The sequence below is a fragment of the Microtus oregoni genome, unplaced genomic scaffold (assembly GCF_018167655.1).
Source record: "Microtus oregoni isolate MIOR12 unplaced genomic scaffold, Mior012 000055F_ref0000237, whole genome shotgun sequence".
Taxonomy (NCBI): Eukaryota; Metazoa; Chordata; class Mammalia; order Rodentia; family Cricetidae; genus Microtus; species Microtus oregoni.
This window is the reverse complement of record NW_024543831.1, coordinates 11,622,557-11,639,411: the sequence shown is the minus strand read 5'-3', so window position 1 is coordinate 11,639,411 and position 16,855 is coordinate 11,622,557. Positions and strand designations below refer to the sequence as shown.

The 16,855-nt window shown below is 50.0% G+C and overlaps 1 protein-coding gene across 1 annotated transcript; it reads right to left on the bottom strand.

Moving 5' to 3' along the window:
- Nucleotides 1-644: 644 nt before the first annotated feature.
- On the bottom strand, nt 645-8,449 carry Crabp1 (cellular retinoic acid binding protein 1). Its single transcript, XM_041638674.1, has 4 exons — nt 8,283-8,449; nt 7,608-7,786; nt 5,085-5,198; nt 645-927 (listed from the first exon to the last, which is right to left on the bottom strand). Exons 1-4 carry the CDS (start codon nt 8,350-8,352, stop codon nt 877-879), a joined length of 414 nt encoding a protein of 137 aa, XP_041494608.1. The 5' UTR covers nt 8,353-8,449; the 3' UTR covers nt 645-876.
- Nucleotides 8,450-16,855: the final 8,406 nt, after the last annotated feature.

The following is a 16,855-nucleotide window of genomic DNA, read 5'->3' as shown; positions in this document are numbered from 1 at the left end:
ATAGGATTGGGCAGCAAGGTCAGGATTCTTATTCCACGTTCAAAGTCAGGTCTTCTATTGCCCCAGGGTCTGTCTATGTCATCCTGACTGTCCTGGAACCACTCTGGAGACCAAACTGTCCTCAGAACTCACAGAGATCCTCCTGCATCAGCCCTCAGAGTGCTGAAATGATAGACAGATGCCCCCACCACACCTGACTTTTGTTCATGTGTTTTGGACAGTAGCTGTGTTCTCTGTAGTCCCATAGCTCCTGCAGAACCCCTCCCCCAGGCTGCAACTCTCTGAGGTGTGTTAGCCTCTCTTCCCTCTGACTCCAGGTTTAGGAATAGTGAGTTAGTCTCTATATTGTCAGTCTCTGAGGGTCCTTTGCTTGTTCTCCTCATCCTGGCACTATAGAGGCCCATGTAAGCTGTCCCTTCCTTACACGCTCGCCTAAGAAGGCCCTTGGATTGGGCCTGTTTTCCTACTAGGAGCTACCATTCATGACCAGTTTAGCTTGTGCCCGCTGATGGATGCTCAGTGCACGATAGCTAAGCAGGCAGGCCAAAACTGGAAACACGACACAGGCCCACACAACGCTGCTTTAACCCCCACGCTGCAACAAAAGCAGCGCCCCCTCCAAAGAAAAAAAAAGAGCCTTGAGATGCGTCCAACCAGTTTAGTGACTGGTACAACCATGCAAACGCAAACCAGGGATGCACAGGCGACAGGGGGCTGAGGGCAGGGCACTACAGCAGTGTCACAGGGAAACGGGGTTGCCTAATGTTTACGGGGAGGGGGCTGTAGGAGGAAAGACCCACTGGCTGTGCAGGCCGATGACACAGTCCTCAGGGGAACTCGCATCCTGTCGTGAAAGCAGGAACAAGCCAGCCACCTTTACTCCCGGACATAAATTCTTGTGCACACCACATCATCGGCGCCAAATGTCTGCCCGGAGAAGAAAAGGAAAACCGATCAGTACAGATGCCTGTGTGAAAATGTTTAAAACACATCACCGAGACGACAGACTGCCCCATTTACAACTCTCCCTATCAGCCTTCAAGTTTCCTGAGCTGTGTGCTCAGGGCAGAGAGCAGGCATTCTCCCCTGAGCAAGCTCCTGCCCAGCAAAGACGCAATAGGGCACGGAACTATGTTCTCATTTGCTTCCAGCACCTGGGGGCGCTGACATAAGATACACACATTTCCTGGCTCTAGTTTAGAAACGGGACTGGAAGGAGATGGATGTCATATCAGGTATTTCTGAAAGGCTTCTGTGTCCCTTCAAGTGACCATGCAAGAGTGAGGGGCTTGGGCAGCTAGAGCCGGATGGAACTGTGGTTTGGAGATAAGGTGGAACTGCCTTCTGGGAAGCAGCCATCGAGCCTGGGAAACGACAGCCCGATGTAAGGATAGCCAGTCTTCTGTACACATGGGTTCTACACCCTCACAGTCAACCGAGCACAGATTAATAATATTCGCTTAAAATCTGCATACATCCTAAAGGTAGCCAGCTTTTTCTTATATGCTATTTATTATTCCCTAGACAATACAGCATGACACATTTGCATGGATTCATATAGTATCGGATATTATAAATATGGAATGGCTGTAAACTAGGAATGATGCAGGAGGCTGTATGTAGGCCAAAGGCTACACCCTTTTATTAGGGAACTTGAATATTGGTGCCAGCACGGGTCCTGTAACAAATCCCTTATGGATGTGGAGGTATAGCTATAGTACATCACCTCCAAACTAAAACATCAGTCTCAGATATAAGAATTGGCCTTCTGATCTAACTCTGCAACCCACAGCTGGGCCAGGCTCTCCCTCTCTTGGCCTGCGCAGGGCGGGCAAAGGGTGTGTTGAGAGGCAGGGTGACTTTAAACAAGATGGGTCTGAAGGTTCTTTCCAGCTAGGATTCTATGACTCTTTGTTGGTTAGAGGGAGGCTATAAATCCTTCCACGGACGGGAAGGGACATTTTTCTTCTGGTTCCTGAAGTGGTAGCATCTGTATAAGTAAGCTGTCTCAAACCCCCACGAACTGCCAATTACTCACAGGCCTGCTCTCCTGGAATTCTCACAGTCAGAACAGGAAAGCAAAGTGTGTGCAAAAAACAAGGACAAAAAGGGCTGCAGAGGTGGCTCAGTAGTTAAGAGCAGTGGCTGATCTTGCAGACCAGGGTTTGAGTCCCAGCACCCATGTGGTGACTCACAAGAGTCTGCAACTCCAGTTCCAGGGGATCCAACACCCTCCTTTGGCCTTCATGGGTACCAGCATACATGTGGTACAAAGAAATACATGAAGGCAAAACACCCACAAACATAAAATAAAAATTAAAACAAACACACAAAAAAAGATAAACTCCTCAGTTGGCAGCCTTGATGAGGGAAAGTGTGTGTTGACTTATTGCAGGGCCCTTACCTTCCAGATTCCCCAGATGCTGGCAATTCAAGAGAAGCTAAAACTATTGTGCTAAGCATTTAATTACTTTAAGGTCTCCAGAGTCTTTTTTAAAATCTCTATATTTATCTTTCCACGCTGGGTCTTACCCACACTAGGCAAATGTCTTATCAGTGCCATTGTTTGATTTTAGTCAGTGTAAGAATGGGATGTATTTCTTACCCTTGGAGCCCTTAGTGACCAGATGCTCTTAGGATATTTGCTAAGGCATCACCTGCTTCCAAGAAATGGTTCTTGCACACAGTGAGTATTAAGGAGTTCCTGACAAGATGGGCAATTTAAGGGCTTTGTGTCTGCACATTAGTGAGGAATGCAGATGATTCTGTCCTGGGCATGTGTTGGGATGGGGTAAAGTTCCCATTGTGAGTCTGCTTTTAGATGCTGCATCCCAAGAACTATGCTGATATCCCAGAATTCCTTGAGCTCCATAGCCACATAGACCTTTGGAGCTCACCCAGGCAAAAAAAAAAAAAAAAAAAAAGAAAGAAAGAAAAGCTTCATGACATGGGAAGAAATCCTCACATTTCTCACTCCAATTGAAAATCCCTTTCCAGCCTCCCATTGCTTACATTTATGCTTAGAGGTTCCAGAAAGAAACTCTACAGAGTATTCCAGCGCCGTGTGGGGGAGTAGACTCAGTTTTCAAAGGACGACAATTTACAGCCCATGGCAATTTACTGTTGGCTCTGGGGACACTTATTTCAACTCAACTAAAGTTACTTACCTCTCCTTACGTGAAGATTACATCTCCTAGCGTTTTAGATTTATTAACGATAATAACCCTTGAAACAAAAGCCCACATTTCACATCCCAAATGCCAAGAATTAATGCTCCCTTTGAGGCTTGTATCTATGTTCTCCGAGCCAGGGAAGGATGCCGAGGAGGAGCTGCAGTGTGGGGCAGTAAGGAAGGAAATGTGGCGGAATTCTTCACCGATATTTCGTCTGTGACTCTGGCTGCTCAGTATTACAGAGGTTACCAAAATTCCACTTTTTCAGCATAAACTGACCAATCCTACTTAATCCTCGGCTAGGTTCAAGAACTCTAACATCATCCCTCCTTATGGCCTCTGATCCCCATAAACTACATGTGTCTGTCTCCCTAGATTTCCAAGTCTCAGCCTCAGATTGCTCTCTGAGTCCATGAAGTGGCCCTCTGCTGAAAACATTAGCCAGGTTGCAAATTAACCCTGCTCCTTTTGTCCACGAAAGGAGAAGAACTAGTTAAATCATCCTAGCAAGGGCCAAGAAGAGAGGAAGGGGGAGAGATCAAACAGTCTCAAAGTAACAGGCAGCTCAATTCAGGGTCTTCTTGCAGGCTAAACATGTAATTTTAGGGCTGAAAGGAATCTCAGGGGCCGCAGCTCAATCTCATTTTACAGCTGGAGGATGGGGCTTGGGAAGGACAAAGAAGGTCCAAGCCATAGTCATACGGGACATCTCTCCCCAGCAAACTCTTCAGAGTTCAGTATCTAGGCAATGGGTCAGGAAGTCAACAGCGGTAATGCTAAGGACTGCCCAATGGGGAACAAAGACACAGGTCCTGGTCACTCACAAGGGCTCTTCCTTTCTGCCCTGGGGTGGGAGGTAGCAGTCAGTTCTGAAACATGGAGGGAGGGAAAGTAAGTGGGGCTTGACTGTCCTCTCAGCCTCCCCGGTTTCCTCAGCATAAAACTGGGAAGGTGTGAATAAGTTGAACCATTTGTTTTTCTTCTGGAAATAGGGTCTTGCTCTATAGTCCCCACTGGCCTGGAACTCACGATCCTCCTGCCTCAGCCTTTAGAATGTTACATTACAGGAGAGGGTTAGATATAAACTTGGCCTCATTAGGTAAGGTGTGCTTGTCTGTGAATATTTAAAATGTTTCAGTCTAGTCCAGGCATGGTGGCGTGCACCTTTAATCCCAGCACTCAGAAGGCGGAGGCAGGCGAATCTCTGAGTTCGAGGCCAGCCTGGTCTACAGAGAGAGTTCTAGGACAGCCAAGGCTACACAGAGAAACCCTGTCTGAAAAGTAACAGCACAAAACAAAAATACTAAAAACAAAAAGGTTTCCATTTTCATAGTTTCAGACAGTGCTCCCCTCTCTAGCCCTGGAGAGTCCACCCTTCCACAGCAATGCAGCAGACATTTCCAAATTAGCATTCCTTGCCTGGCTCCTGGGGGCCTCTGGAGTTTTTAAGTCAGGAGTAAAAATACTCTCTATGGCACTGAATGCTGATGTGATAAACAAACAAACAAACAAAAAAAAAACTAGGGAAACTTTTCTCTTCTAGCAAAATGGGTCACGAGAAGGTGAGGATCTCATTATGTATAAGCTGAGGAATTGCACAGCGCCCCAGCATTCCAAGTCAAGAGAGGAGACTGGGTACCACTCACCACTGGGGTTCACAGAATTCTTTGGACAAAGGTCTGGCCCTCCAGCTGCTCTGTTATGATCCTGCCCTCTCAGCCACTCCCCTCTCCCCTGCAACCACTTAACAGTGATTTCCTCTGCTCTCAACGGTCAGCCCAAGCTTTCTGCTCAAATTTTAACCTGTGGCAAATGATTTTCTCCACGAAGGAGCATGAGGACAGCACACGGCCCACATCCGGGGATCACCTGGGGAGCCCTGGAGTTGTCTCAGACTCAAAGGGCCCTTACCAGGATCAGCTCATCATTGGCCAGCTCTCGGGTCCAGTAGGTTTTGGGGCCATCCCCCTCAAGAAGAGTCTGTGTGCAGTGAATCTTGTTCTCGTTCTCCCAAGTGGGCAAACTCTGCAGGGCAGGAAAACCATTAGTGATATTAATTATAGTCTCGGCAGCGGGGTGGGGAGAACACAAAGAACCCTGGAGAATAATTGCCAGGCAGAAAAGCAACACATGGTCCTTGTCAGCGGGGCACAGCATCCTTTCTGCTAAGCCACAGAGAGTGCAAACCCAGAGTGCAGGTCGCGGATTTTATGGAGTATAAATATACCTTTTTAACACACACACAGACACACACACACACACACTCTCACTGGAGCAGCAAAGCCTTAGGCATGCTTTGCTGTCTAGGAATAAAATTCAGAGCACGCGAGGATTCACTTACACCAACACAGAGACCCTCTCCCAGCAATCTGGACTTTAAAACACCTTCATGTCAGGGTCACAACATGTTAAAACCGTTGAGCCGTCATGGTATTTGCAATTCCGCCGGTGGCAGGCAGATGAGAAGGTGGGTCCCTGTCCAGATTCTGGACTAACACAGTTCTTTCTCTGCATTCCTCACCAGCGCGCTCTAAAAAACCCACGTCTGTCTGTCTGTCTGTCTGTCTGTGGGGATAAAAGGCTCCACTGTCCAGGCTGCATCCTTCTAGAAATATTTTAAAAATCAAGTCAACTTGAAGGTTTTTCAGGGGGTTGGAGGTGGACAGACAAAAGGGGGAGTCCCTGTAGTTTCTCCGTGTCTATATACAGCAAAGTGAGGTGCAGCTGGACTGGGTGGTGCTGAATGTGCACACAATCACCTTTTAACACATGGGACTCCTTCATTAGGCAGGGGATGGGGGAAGGGAAGGGGAACTCCTAAGCCCTGCTCTCTCCAGGGTGTTACCTGATTCTTCTGTTGTTCTTAAATCAGAATTGCCCTCGCTGGCCAGCATTAGATGTCTCCGAACTGAGCCCTCCTTACTGCTAAGCCAGCTTCCCCACCGGTCCCCCTTCCTTCTCCACTCTGAGCACTCTTAAGTTTTTTCCTTCCTGTGAATGCTGAGGATTGAACCTCAAGTCACACTAGCTTCAAGCAGGAATCAATGCTGATAGGCAAAGACTGCCCCATGCCTGAGGCTGCTACTTGGGGCTGTGTCTCTCTGTCCTTCCAAACATGGTAACTAGAATCACAATTGGACCAGACAGGTATGGGCTCAGGAAAGAGGAAAAAAATAATTTCCCACTCTTTAGAATGTTGTTACAATACAAAAACATCCCCCCCCCCTCACTTTGTAGGCCTGACTGGTCTTGAGCTCACAAGAGATCTGCCTGCCTCTGTCCTCGGAGTACTGGGATTAAGGGCATGGGCTACAGTACTTGACCTCATTTGCAAAATTTTTTAGAACACTGGAAAAGCTGGATATAGTGGTTCAGTTTGTGATCCCAGCACTTGGCAGAAACAGGAGGGCTGAGGCAAGCGGATCCAGCCTGGGCTATGGTGAGCAAGATCCTGTATTGAACAAATAACCAGACAAGAAACAAATACACAGAACAACAACCAACAAAGACCCACAGTGGAGAAAGGGGGACGTCCTGTTTAAATGAGCTAGCAAGGCCAGCCTTACACTCAGTGCGAGGCTTTCACAGTGAGGTAGAGTCATTTGCTCCAGACCACTCACTCATCCTTTGGTCGTGTTTCAGAAATTAAAAAACAAAAACAAACAAACAAACAAAAACATCTCTTGTCTTTTGGATATAGTGGTGGTGGAAGCCTGTACTCCCAGCACTCCAGGGGGTGAGGCTGGAAAACCCTGAGTTTGAGGTCACCAAGTCTACACACCTAGAGTTCCAGGTTAGCCTAGCAGGGCTATATAACAAGCCTTGTGTTCTCAAACATCAATCTCAATCTCTCCCCTTCCCCTCCCTCCCTCTCTACCCGTCTCCCCCTAACCACCTCTTTCTGCCTCTCACCCTTGAGGACTTAGAAAGGACATTTAGTACATTTTCTCAGCTAGAACCTGTGTTGCTTTTACTTTCAGAAGAATTTCACCATTCCTTTCAAGACCTCTGTTGAACACAGAAAGGCAGGATGGAGTGGCAGGCGATCCAGACTGTGCAACGGGATCCAAAGCATCCCCCTATGGTCTAGGGACTCAGGGGATAGGACCCTAGATCAGCCACCCCACCTACGGCAGCTGAGCAGGACAAGAGGCAACAAGAGCTAGCTAGCGCTGAAGGCGCCACTAGAGAGGCACTAACCACAGCCAGGATCACACAGCCACCCAGAGTGCGCGCTTTAAGCGCGCTTATTTGCGTACGGGGGATGGTATAGAGAGGGAACAGGGGTAGGGTTTTTTCCTGAGCCCAGAACCAGTAAGGCACACAAACCTCCCGTGACACACCCTGCAACGAAAGCGCGCCCGCTATAGCGGGCTAAGGGTTGGAAGGGATACCGGAGAAGGAAGGAAGGAGGTGCGGTCTCTGCGGCCTCACCCTGCACTTGCGTCCGTCCACTGTCTCCTCCTCGAAGCCCTCTCCGACCTTGAAGTTGATCTCCGTGGTGCGCACCGTGGTGGATGTCTTGATGTAGAACTGATCCCCATCCTGGCGGATCTCCACGTGAGGCTTAGACGCAGCCGCCACTGCCACCTTCCTCAGCATGGCGTTCACACCTGCACGAGGAAGCACGGGCTCGGGTCTCAGGTCCTTACCCCTGGCCCCCCAGATTTGTTTGGCATTGCCCAAATCCTATGACTTTAGTCAGGGCTCTTGAATTAGTTCCACTTGTCTCTGTCCTCTCCTGGGCTTTCAAGAAGAGAAACTGAGGTTCAGAGATGGCAAGTGGCATTCCTGAGCTACCCAGCGCTTTCATGGCGAGATCTGGTCTCAAACAGTCCCCAGCTTAAAGTTCCTGCTCCTCACTGTGGTCTAGCATGAGATAAAGATGGAACCGTCGAGAAAAGCACCAAATGTCCAGCAAACGTTAGTTGAACCGGCTGGTTCCAGAGCCAACGCTCCTCTGCGATTCCGGGGACGCAGAGGAAACAGAGAGTTTTATTACTCCACAGACTCCCCCCTGCCTGAACCTCCCCGGACCACCCTCTTTGGGGCAGGGGTACCTCGCGGCTGCCTTCTGGCAGACCGGGCACGCTCTCCGCACCAGCTTACCCAGTGCCTTGAGGAGTTCGTCGAAATTCTCGCTGCTGCGCATCTTCCAGGTACCGGCGAAGTTGGGCATGGTGGCTGTGGCGGGGGCGGCGGCGCGAAGGCAGCGGCAGGCACGGGGACCTCTGCTGAGGAGCGGCAACACACTGCGCTGCAGGGAGAGACTGGCGTTCTGTGCCCAGCCGCACGCGCCTTGAGTCACTAGGGGTAGCGCCCACCCCCCCCCCTTCTGGGGCCCCGCCCTCAGGTCCCGCCCCTGCTCTGCGCGGGAGCGGGGAGGGGTGGCCCCACGAAGGGTGAGCACGACTCCCTGCCCTATGGTGCCCCTCATCATTCATTTCGCATCTTTCCAGCCGCCGGTAAGGCAGCTAGGAACCTGCTCTCCCCGGGTGCCTCCTCCACCACGCCGCCCACATCCTACTTTAAAGTGGGTGGTGGGAGAGGATTAATGAAGCCAGGTCGTCCTGGAGGAGATATATGAAGCTAGCTAGGTAGTGGGGTTTCAGGGATCATGATACCATTTCTCTACTTTTGGCTATGTTTGCAAATGTGCTTTCTGTGAGGTTGCAGTAACTAGTAAGGCCATCGGGATGGGAACCACTTTCTTCCCACCCAGCAGTACTTTCTGGCTGCCACTAGCCAGACCATGGGGTCCCCTCTGCTCTGGCTTTTGAGTTAGCACATACTCTGAGGCCCAATTAGAACAAGTGGCAGGAAAGGCCCAACCCCCACCCCTGCCAGTCGTGGACTCACTGAACTCGGGCTAGCGACTAAGGCTCGCGGGTCTTCTGCTTAAGACCGAAGGAAGTCCAGGCCAACATGGTCCCTTTGTTGTTGGCTTAAGACAGGGTAGCTGTAGAAGAGATTGAACAAGCAAAATGCAGGGAAATGCAGCCGTTTGTTTCGCCTAAAATTGCGGGGTTTGCGCTCTGCAGGCCAACTGGGAAGGCCTAGTGAGGAAGCCTAGCTCCTGCCTTTGCTTTGACAGGGGCAGATCTGAAAAGGAACGCCTGGCCCCAGAGTCTCCACTGAGGGGGTCCACACACTTCAGCCGTGCCTTTCCAGCTTTTCCTTCATACCTCAAAATTTCATTGCAACCTCTCTCTCCTTCCCCTGTTTCACCATTGGTACTCCTCAGCCAAAATGTCCAGGTCAGCACCCTAGAACCAGCCGCACACGGCCCCATCTCAGCCTTTTGAGCGTGGTGTGCTCTCTCCCTGAGTGTGTATGTGGTGGGGAAAGCTCTCCTATTCATCAAAGTGCTGTTGTCATGCTGTATATGTGTAAAATTGTTTCCTAACCAGATCACTTTTCTCTGAACACACAGGGTCCTTTGGGGCCTGCTCTTATTCCTGTCTTGACTGCTGAGCATTGACCATTTAGAGCGTGGTGATCAGCACTGATCAATGCATCCTCATTTCCTCAGGCTCAGCCAGGTGCGGCTCACATGTGAATCGATGTTCAAAAGATGCAAATGTCCCACGGCCTCCAGGAGCTGTGGGGGTGAGCTTGCCCCAAAGACCTGGAGGTGATGAGCACTGGGTGCTCACTGAAGAGGGGGCCCGCACTTCTGGAAGTGGCTGAGACCGGTCTGCCCAGGGACCCTGAGAGGCCATCTAAGACAGCTGAGGACAAGGGGGGCATGGGAGGGGGCAGCTCGGTACATGTGCCATCTGTGCCCTTGTAGGGGTCATAATGCTTAGAAGGACTTGGTAGCTGGATTGGAAAATGGACAGCACTTCTAGCATTGGCATCTTGAAATATTTTATTCTATGTCTTTATGTGTGTGTGGCACGTGCATGTGCACCTATGTGTAGAGGTCAAAGGTGAACATCAGGGGTCATCCTCTAATGCTCATCACCTTGTTCTTTTCAGCAGGGTCTCACTGAATCTGGAGCTCACCAACCGGGCAAGACTGGCCAGCATGCCCCGATGCTGGCCCTAGTGATCCCATCTCCATCTCCCCAGCACCGGGATTCCATGACATTATGCTTGGATTTTCATGAGGACTCGGGCCCTCATATTTGTCTGACAAACACTTTACCACCGGAGCCAGTTTCTCCATCTTGAAATTCTTCATCTTTCAACAAGGGGCTCTGCATTTACATTGTGCTCTGGGATCTACCAGCTAGGTATCCTGTCCTGGCTGTGTCAGCAGAGAAGAAGCTGCCACAGAATCAAACGTGACAAAAAATTTAGTGTCTCTACAGCGATGGGACCGAAAGGAGGATGTCATGAAACGAATGCAGACCTTCACCTCCGTTCAACAAAGATAAGGATGGAGCTGAGGCTGAAGGAGCAGAAGCTGGAGCCAATACCATAGTTTATAGCCCAGGGAAAGTTAGCAAAGACAGCGCTGTGGATGAGGCAGAACAGCAATGGGCAGGTTTTGCAGCAGAGGCATTTCATGGACTAAAGGGAAAGGAGAAAGAGAAAGAAGGAAAGATCCATGATAAAGAGATGGGCGGGGAGGTGGCTCTATTGGTGAAGTGCTTGGTGTGCAAGCATGAGGACCTGAGCTCAGATCCCTAGCACCCATGTAAAAAGTCAGGCGTGGTGGGCATGCTTGTAATGGTAGTGCTGGGGAGGGGTAGATCCCTGGTGCCTACTGGCTGGTCAGTCAGGCTGGCTGTGCTGGTCATCTCCAGGTTCAGTTTGTCGTAAAATAAAACGGAGAGCAAGTGAAGAAGACACTTAACATCAGTCTCTAGCTTCCATGTGCATGTGAACACACGTGCAAATACACATGAACACACACATACACAACACACACACACACACCAAAAAACAGAGAAAGGGAAGCCAGAGTGGGCATAAGGAGTTAAGAGGTGTATGCTCCCAGATTGGCTTTGTCGCAGCTGAAGATCTGGGGCCTGTGCTGAGGGCTTCTTTTCCACCGCAGAGAACCTGGGAATTGTACTTACTGTGTAAGCTAACAGTGCCTGCTGGCAGGGGTGTGGTCCAGTCAGCGGGGAGCATGAAGAGCAGGTCTGAAGGGAATGAGAGTGTAAGTGGTCTGATTATGCAAACCAGAACTCCGTGTTTTCCAGTATGGTTGAACTATATAACCAGAAAGGGGTGAGGCGGAGACCTGAGAAGTAGGCAAAAGTCTTCCACCAAGGACAAAAGGCCACAAATGTAGTAGGGAGTTGTCTGTCTTCTCCTTTCCCCGAAGGACATGATGGGTGTTTTGTAGAAAATGAGGGATAGGTTGCACGATGGGGCACCCCTTGGCAGAGCCTCAGAAGAGCCCCCCTCTATGAATACTAAAAGTAACTGCATACAGAGACCGGACACTGGGTACCATGGAGGCTCCAGCTTAATGAAGAGTATGCTTGTCTCTAACCTCCTTGAGACTCTAACACTTAGGGACATCATGGTGGATGTGCAGCCTGAAGCCCAAAGACAGAAAAGTAGGGCAGCTGAGAATGGTAGCAAGGAAAGTTTAAGGTGGCTGACAAGATAACTCAGCTGGTAAAGTCACTTGTGGACAAGCCCAATAACCTGAATTCAAACTCCAGAGCCCACATAGTAGAAAGAGAGGGCTGGCCCTCACAGGTTACCCTTTGACCTCCACAAGCACACTAGCAATACACCCCACACACCAAACAAATGACCTAATTAAATCTTAAAAATTCCTTTTTAAAAGAGAAAGTATTGAGTTGAAGGGCCAGGAGGCCTGGACAGAAGATGGAAGGCCATGAAGGTGAGATGGGGCATGGGGGCTGGGGAGAAAACAGAGCAGCTGCTAGATATGTGTGTGCTTTGAGGTTGAAGGCCTCTCAGTCGGGGCAGGTGGGCAGTCAGAGCCAGAGATGCTGGGGTCCGTGGCTGGTGATGGTGAACCATCTGCAGGATGCTGAGTGACCTAGGAATCATGAAGCAGAGCAGATGGCATCCTCTAAACGTCTCCATCCTGCAGAGAACCATTTCTGCTAAGGCCACTCAAGAATAGTGAGGGCCGTGTGTGTGTGTGTGTGTGTGTGTGTGTGTGTGTGTGTGTGTTGAGGGGACCAAACTGAGGCTAGGCTATGAAGGCAGAGAGACAAAGAAAGTCACCATTCTGGGCCGTCAAAGTTAGGGACTGGAGCAGGTGACCATCCCTGAGGACCTAGGACTCCAGTTATTCCCCTCGTGCCTCACCCAAGAAATCTTCCCAGCACTGGGGTGCCTGTGACGATGTCTATCTCTCAGGGGCTGGAGCTCAGGCCTGCATCCTTTCTCCAAGGCCTCTTTGTTCCTCGACTGGCCGTTTAGCTGACTTCTGTTGCCAGCCTCTCCCGGGCCACTGACCTGCATCTCTGCGGGGACATTTCTGTTGAGCTTTGCTATTCTTACTTGGAGGCCTGCCAGGCCCCCTGCAACCCCCCTCACTTCCCTATCCCCCACCCCCATCGCTGTCCTGGCCCCTGCCTTCAGGCAGACCCAATTCATGCTGAAAGAATGGGGGTCAGAGTTCAGTCCCCGAAAGCTAGGGGCTCTGGAGCGGCCCCAGGAGGAATCTTCGAGGCAGCTCTCCATAGTGGGGGCTGGGGCCACTATGCTCTGCCCAGGATAGTCTGGGAGTCAGCAAAACAGGACAAAGGGCCGGATTCTGAGGAAGAGTGGCATGCAGGCTGCACACCCTACATGCACAGGGATGCACACCCTACATGCACAGGGCTGCACATCCTGCATGCACAGGACTGCACACCCTGCGTGCACAAGGTTGCACACCCTGTGAGGGGGCTGAAAGGGACACTGCGCTGGGAGGTACAAGGCAGGCAGCTCCAGGGTGAGAGCATCTGGGGACCACGGCATCTGCAGGCAGCATTTACTGAGCTTTTACTTCATGCCAGGCAGCACAGCAAAGATTTCACATGCACTCACATGTTTGTCCAATGAGATGCGCTGGAGAGAAAACCAAGGCAGAGTGGCATGCCATGCCCAAGACCCCTCAGCTAAGAGGCAGAGCTGGAAGAGAAACTGGAGGGCGACAGGGAGCTGACCCCAGATTCACGCTAGTTTACTGCACAGATGGGGTCCTGAAGCCCACATGCCTATTCCTAGGTCACACGGGGAAGCAGGGGGCAGTCTTCACCCCTTCCCTGTCATCCATGATCTCAGGAAATCCTGGGAGATTTCTGGCCAGCTGAATGCTAATGAGAGCATCTCTTCTTAGGGTCAGAAGAGAGTGTGGTACTTCTCTGTCTGGCTGAGACCGCTTCTGGAGCTGACGTGAATTAATAAATGTGAAAACAGGTGGCAATCATCAGTCGCTGTGCTCAACACCACTCTCATTCTTGGCCTGCCCACTAGTGGAAATGGGAGCCAGAAATTCTTTGAGCTCTCATTGATTCATTGAACACTTTTCTTCTGGATGCGCTCTCATCTGAGCCTGCAATCCTCAGGAATTTTGATATCCATCATATACATTAAGAAACTGAGGATTGAGAAAAATTGACCCACGTAAGACCACAGAGAAACAATCAACAAAGTCAGGGCTGGAATCTATGGTAGTCTCAAAGCAGGGTTCATAGGTGAGGTTGGGTCCAGCCTCCACCATGATGGGGACAGAGAGAAAGAAGGAAGGCAGGGCAGCAAGAGACAGAACACAAATCAGTGCAGTGTGGAAAGAGAGATAGAAGACAAGCTGTAGGCCAGCAAGGAGGAGCCCCGGGAAGCCACGACGCCTGCTGGAGGGTGCTGCCTCTCATTGCAAGGCAAGGTCACCTCAGGGATGGCAAACCACCTGGGTACAGACATAACTTTGCAGGGACAATACATGATGTCCACACTGCAGGGACAATGCATGACATCCACGTTGCAGGGACATTGCATGATGTCCACATTATAGGGACAATGCATGACATCCACGTTGCAGGGACAATGTGTGACTTCAATGTTGCAGGGACAGTGCGTGACTTCCACGTTGCAGGAACATTGTGTGATGTCCACGTTGCAGGGACAGTGCGTGACTTCCACGTTGCAGGGACATTGCGTGATGTCCACATTGCAGGGACAATGCGTGATGTCCACGTTGCAGGGACATTGCATGATGTCCACACAGGGGTTCGCTAAAATTGCATACATTGCTGATGTCAAGATGTTAGATTTCAGGGGCTTTGGATATAGCTCACATGTAGAGTGCCTGTCTGTCATGCAGAGGGTTCTGAGCTCCATCTTCAACAGTGCAAAATTAATCCTATTTCAACTCAGACTTTCAACTCCTCTTGGAAATGATTTGATGACCCAGGACCATCTCCAAGCTAATAACCTTTGATGGATTAAATTCTGGCTTTGGGGGCATATGTTGATGTCCTAATCCCTTAGTTTTACAGAATGTAAGCTTAACTTAGAGACAAGCCCTTTAAAGAGGTAATCAGAATCAGATGAGGTATTTGCCATGGGCCCTAATGGTTACTGTTGGTGTCCTTATGAGATGGGAAAACTGGGGTCTAGGAAGATGGCCCAGCTGATAAAGTGCTTGCCACGTGAGTGTGAGACCCCAGTTTGAATCCCCAGCACCCACATTAAAACAATGAAAACAAAAGCTATACATGGTGCCACATGCTTGTAATCCCAGTGCTCAGAGTTGAAGACAGGTGGATCCTTGGGGCTTCTTTACTGGTCAGCCTCGCAGAGTGGGTAAGATCCAATCAATGAGAGATCCTGCTTCAGAAAAATAACATAGTGAGCAATTGGCAAAGTGATCCTAACACACACACACATACAAATACTCCTGTACACACCCATATACATACTGAGAGGAGCAGAGGAAGGGAGAAAGGGGGAGAGGAGAAAGGAAGGAAAGGAGGAAATTTGAACACATAGAGAGCCCAGTTACAGGTCCTGTTCAGAAGGAGCCAGTCCTGCCACTCCCTGATCTCAGACTTCAGCCTCCAGAATTAAGTGCAAGTCTTTCAGGTCATGGTATTTCCTTAGACAGCCCTAGCCAATCAATATACCACCCTTAGCAAGCCAGTCTGGATGCCAGTCAAGGGAGTCCTCTAGATATCCCCTCCTCCAAGCTTTGATCATCCCTCCTGCCGCTAGCTTGTAAAGCCGTAGAGGTAGAACTGCCTTTTCAGGCAGTAGAACTATCCCACTGTGAGGCAGGAATTCTGAGGACCTGCTCCACAAAACCCGGTTAACTGAAGCTACAGAAGGGTGGGAAGAATTCAAGTCCCCTTGGTTGATGGGCTGGTAGCAGGCCGGCCATGGTGGTGAGGTTTGAACTGTCTGCCGTGCAGGGAAAAGAAATGCTCTTCAGTCTGAACTGGGAAAGATGCCTGATGGCTTGCACCCTGTGGGCTATAGCCAGGTGGCATCAACATCGCCTGAGACCATGTTAGAAACATAGAAGTTCGGGTCCCAGCCAGAGCTGCCGTCTGAGAATCCACAGGTACCATACTCGCCAGGATATCTGGATCGTATTCAAGTGACCACATGGCTACACCATGGGATTGCACGGGGCTAGCAATACCTAGATGACTCCCCCAGGAACTCCACTGAAATTATTCTAGGGTTTGATTTAGACACCAGATTTTGAAACATCTTCCAATGATTGTGATGCCAAGGCACGTCTGAGAGCTCGCTCTGCTGTAGGCATTGACAACTTCTGATGGCTGAGCCATAGCCCACAAATACTGGAATAAGGGAGCTCAGAAAGCGAGTGAAGCCGGAAGACACCTGCTTGACCAAGATCCAGTGACTGTTCTTGGCAGAGATGGGACACACGGGTAGGAGCTTGGATGCTCTGTTACTGCTCAAAGTTTTTTCTATCTCTTGGGTCTAGAAAATGCTTCATGGGAGGAGTTTTGTCCTGAAGAATCCAGCTGATTTGAGTCCTTCTTGTGAAATCCAAGATGTGCCCAGTTTCTGAGAAAGCTGGGGAAGGCAACCAGGCTGCTGCTGGTTCTCATGAAGGCTGAAGGGAAAACATTCCTTCCTGGAAACCAGCAAGGGACCTCAGGAAGATGCGGGGGGGCGGGGGGGGGCACGACCCTGCTCCCATGTACTAGTCTTCCTGCCATGCTGTGGTCATCACTCAGTGATCCTTAACTGGGACTTTCAGGACTCAAATGTCGCCTCCCACAGAACTTCTACCCTCATTTTTTCACAGTGACTGGGAAGGTAGAGGATAAGAAAGTGTAAGGACATGATGCCTGGAGTTCTGGAGCCCCATATTTGAGATTCAGCTCCTCATTAACTGACTGTGAACTTTGGGTTAGGTATAAAAGCCCTCTGAGCCTGAGCACATCTGTGGATTGGGGGGATACTGATAGCCATGGATGCACGGATCTGGGACAGTCACAAGGAAGAAGGTATGCGAAAGTGTACCTGGGAACACTGCCCACGCTGGAGAGATGTTCCTGTTCTGTATCCTGGTAAGGGCGGTGCTTGTGTGATACACTCCATGCACACACATGTAACCATGAAATATTAGCCTATAAATGCATGTATGTGCTCACATGTCCACCTTTCCCTACTCAAGTCTGTCAGGGCCAGGTGTGCCTCAGAAACCTAAATTTTGCAGATTCTCCAAGCCAGTATGATATCTCACAGTCAAACACTTTACTATTATAATAGGAAAT

Coding starts and splice junctions, on each gene's coding strand:
- Crabp1 (XM_041638674.1), bottom strand. CDS start 8,352: ATGCCCAACTTCGCCGGTACCTGGAAGATGCGCAGCAGCGAGAATTTC. Junction 7,787..8,282: donor CGAACTCCTCAAGGCACTGG/GTAAGCTGGTGC, acceptor TTCCTCGTGCAG/GTGTGAACGCCATGCTGAGG. Junction 5,199..7,607: donor TGGACGGACGCAAGTGCAGG/GTGAGGCCGCAG, acceptor CCTGCCCTGCAG/AGTTTGCCCACTTGGGAGAA.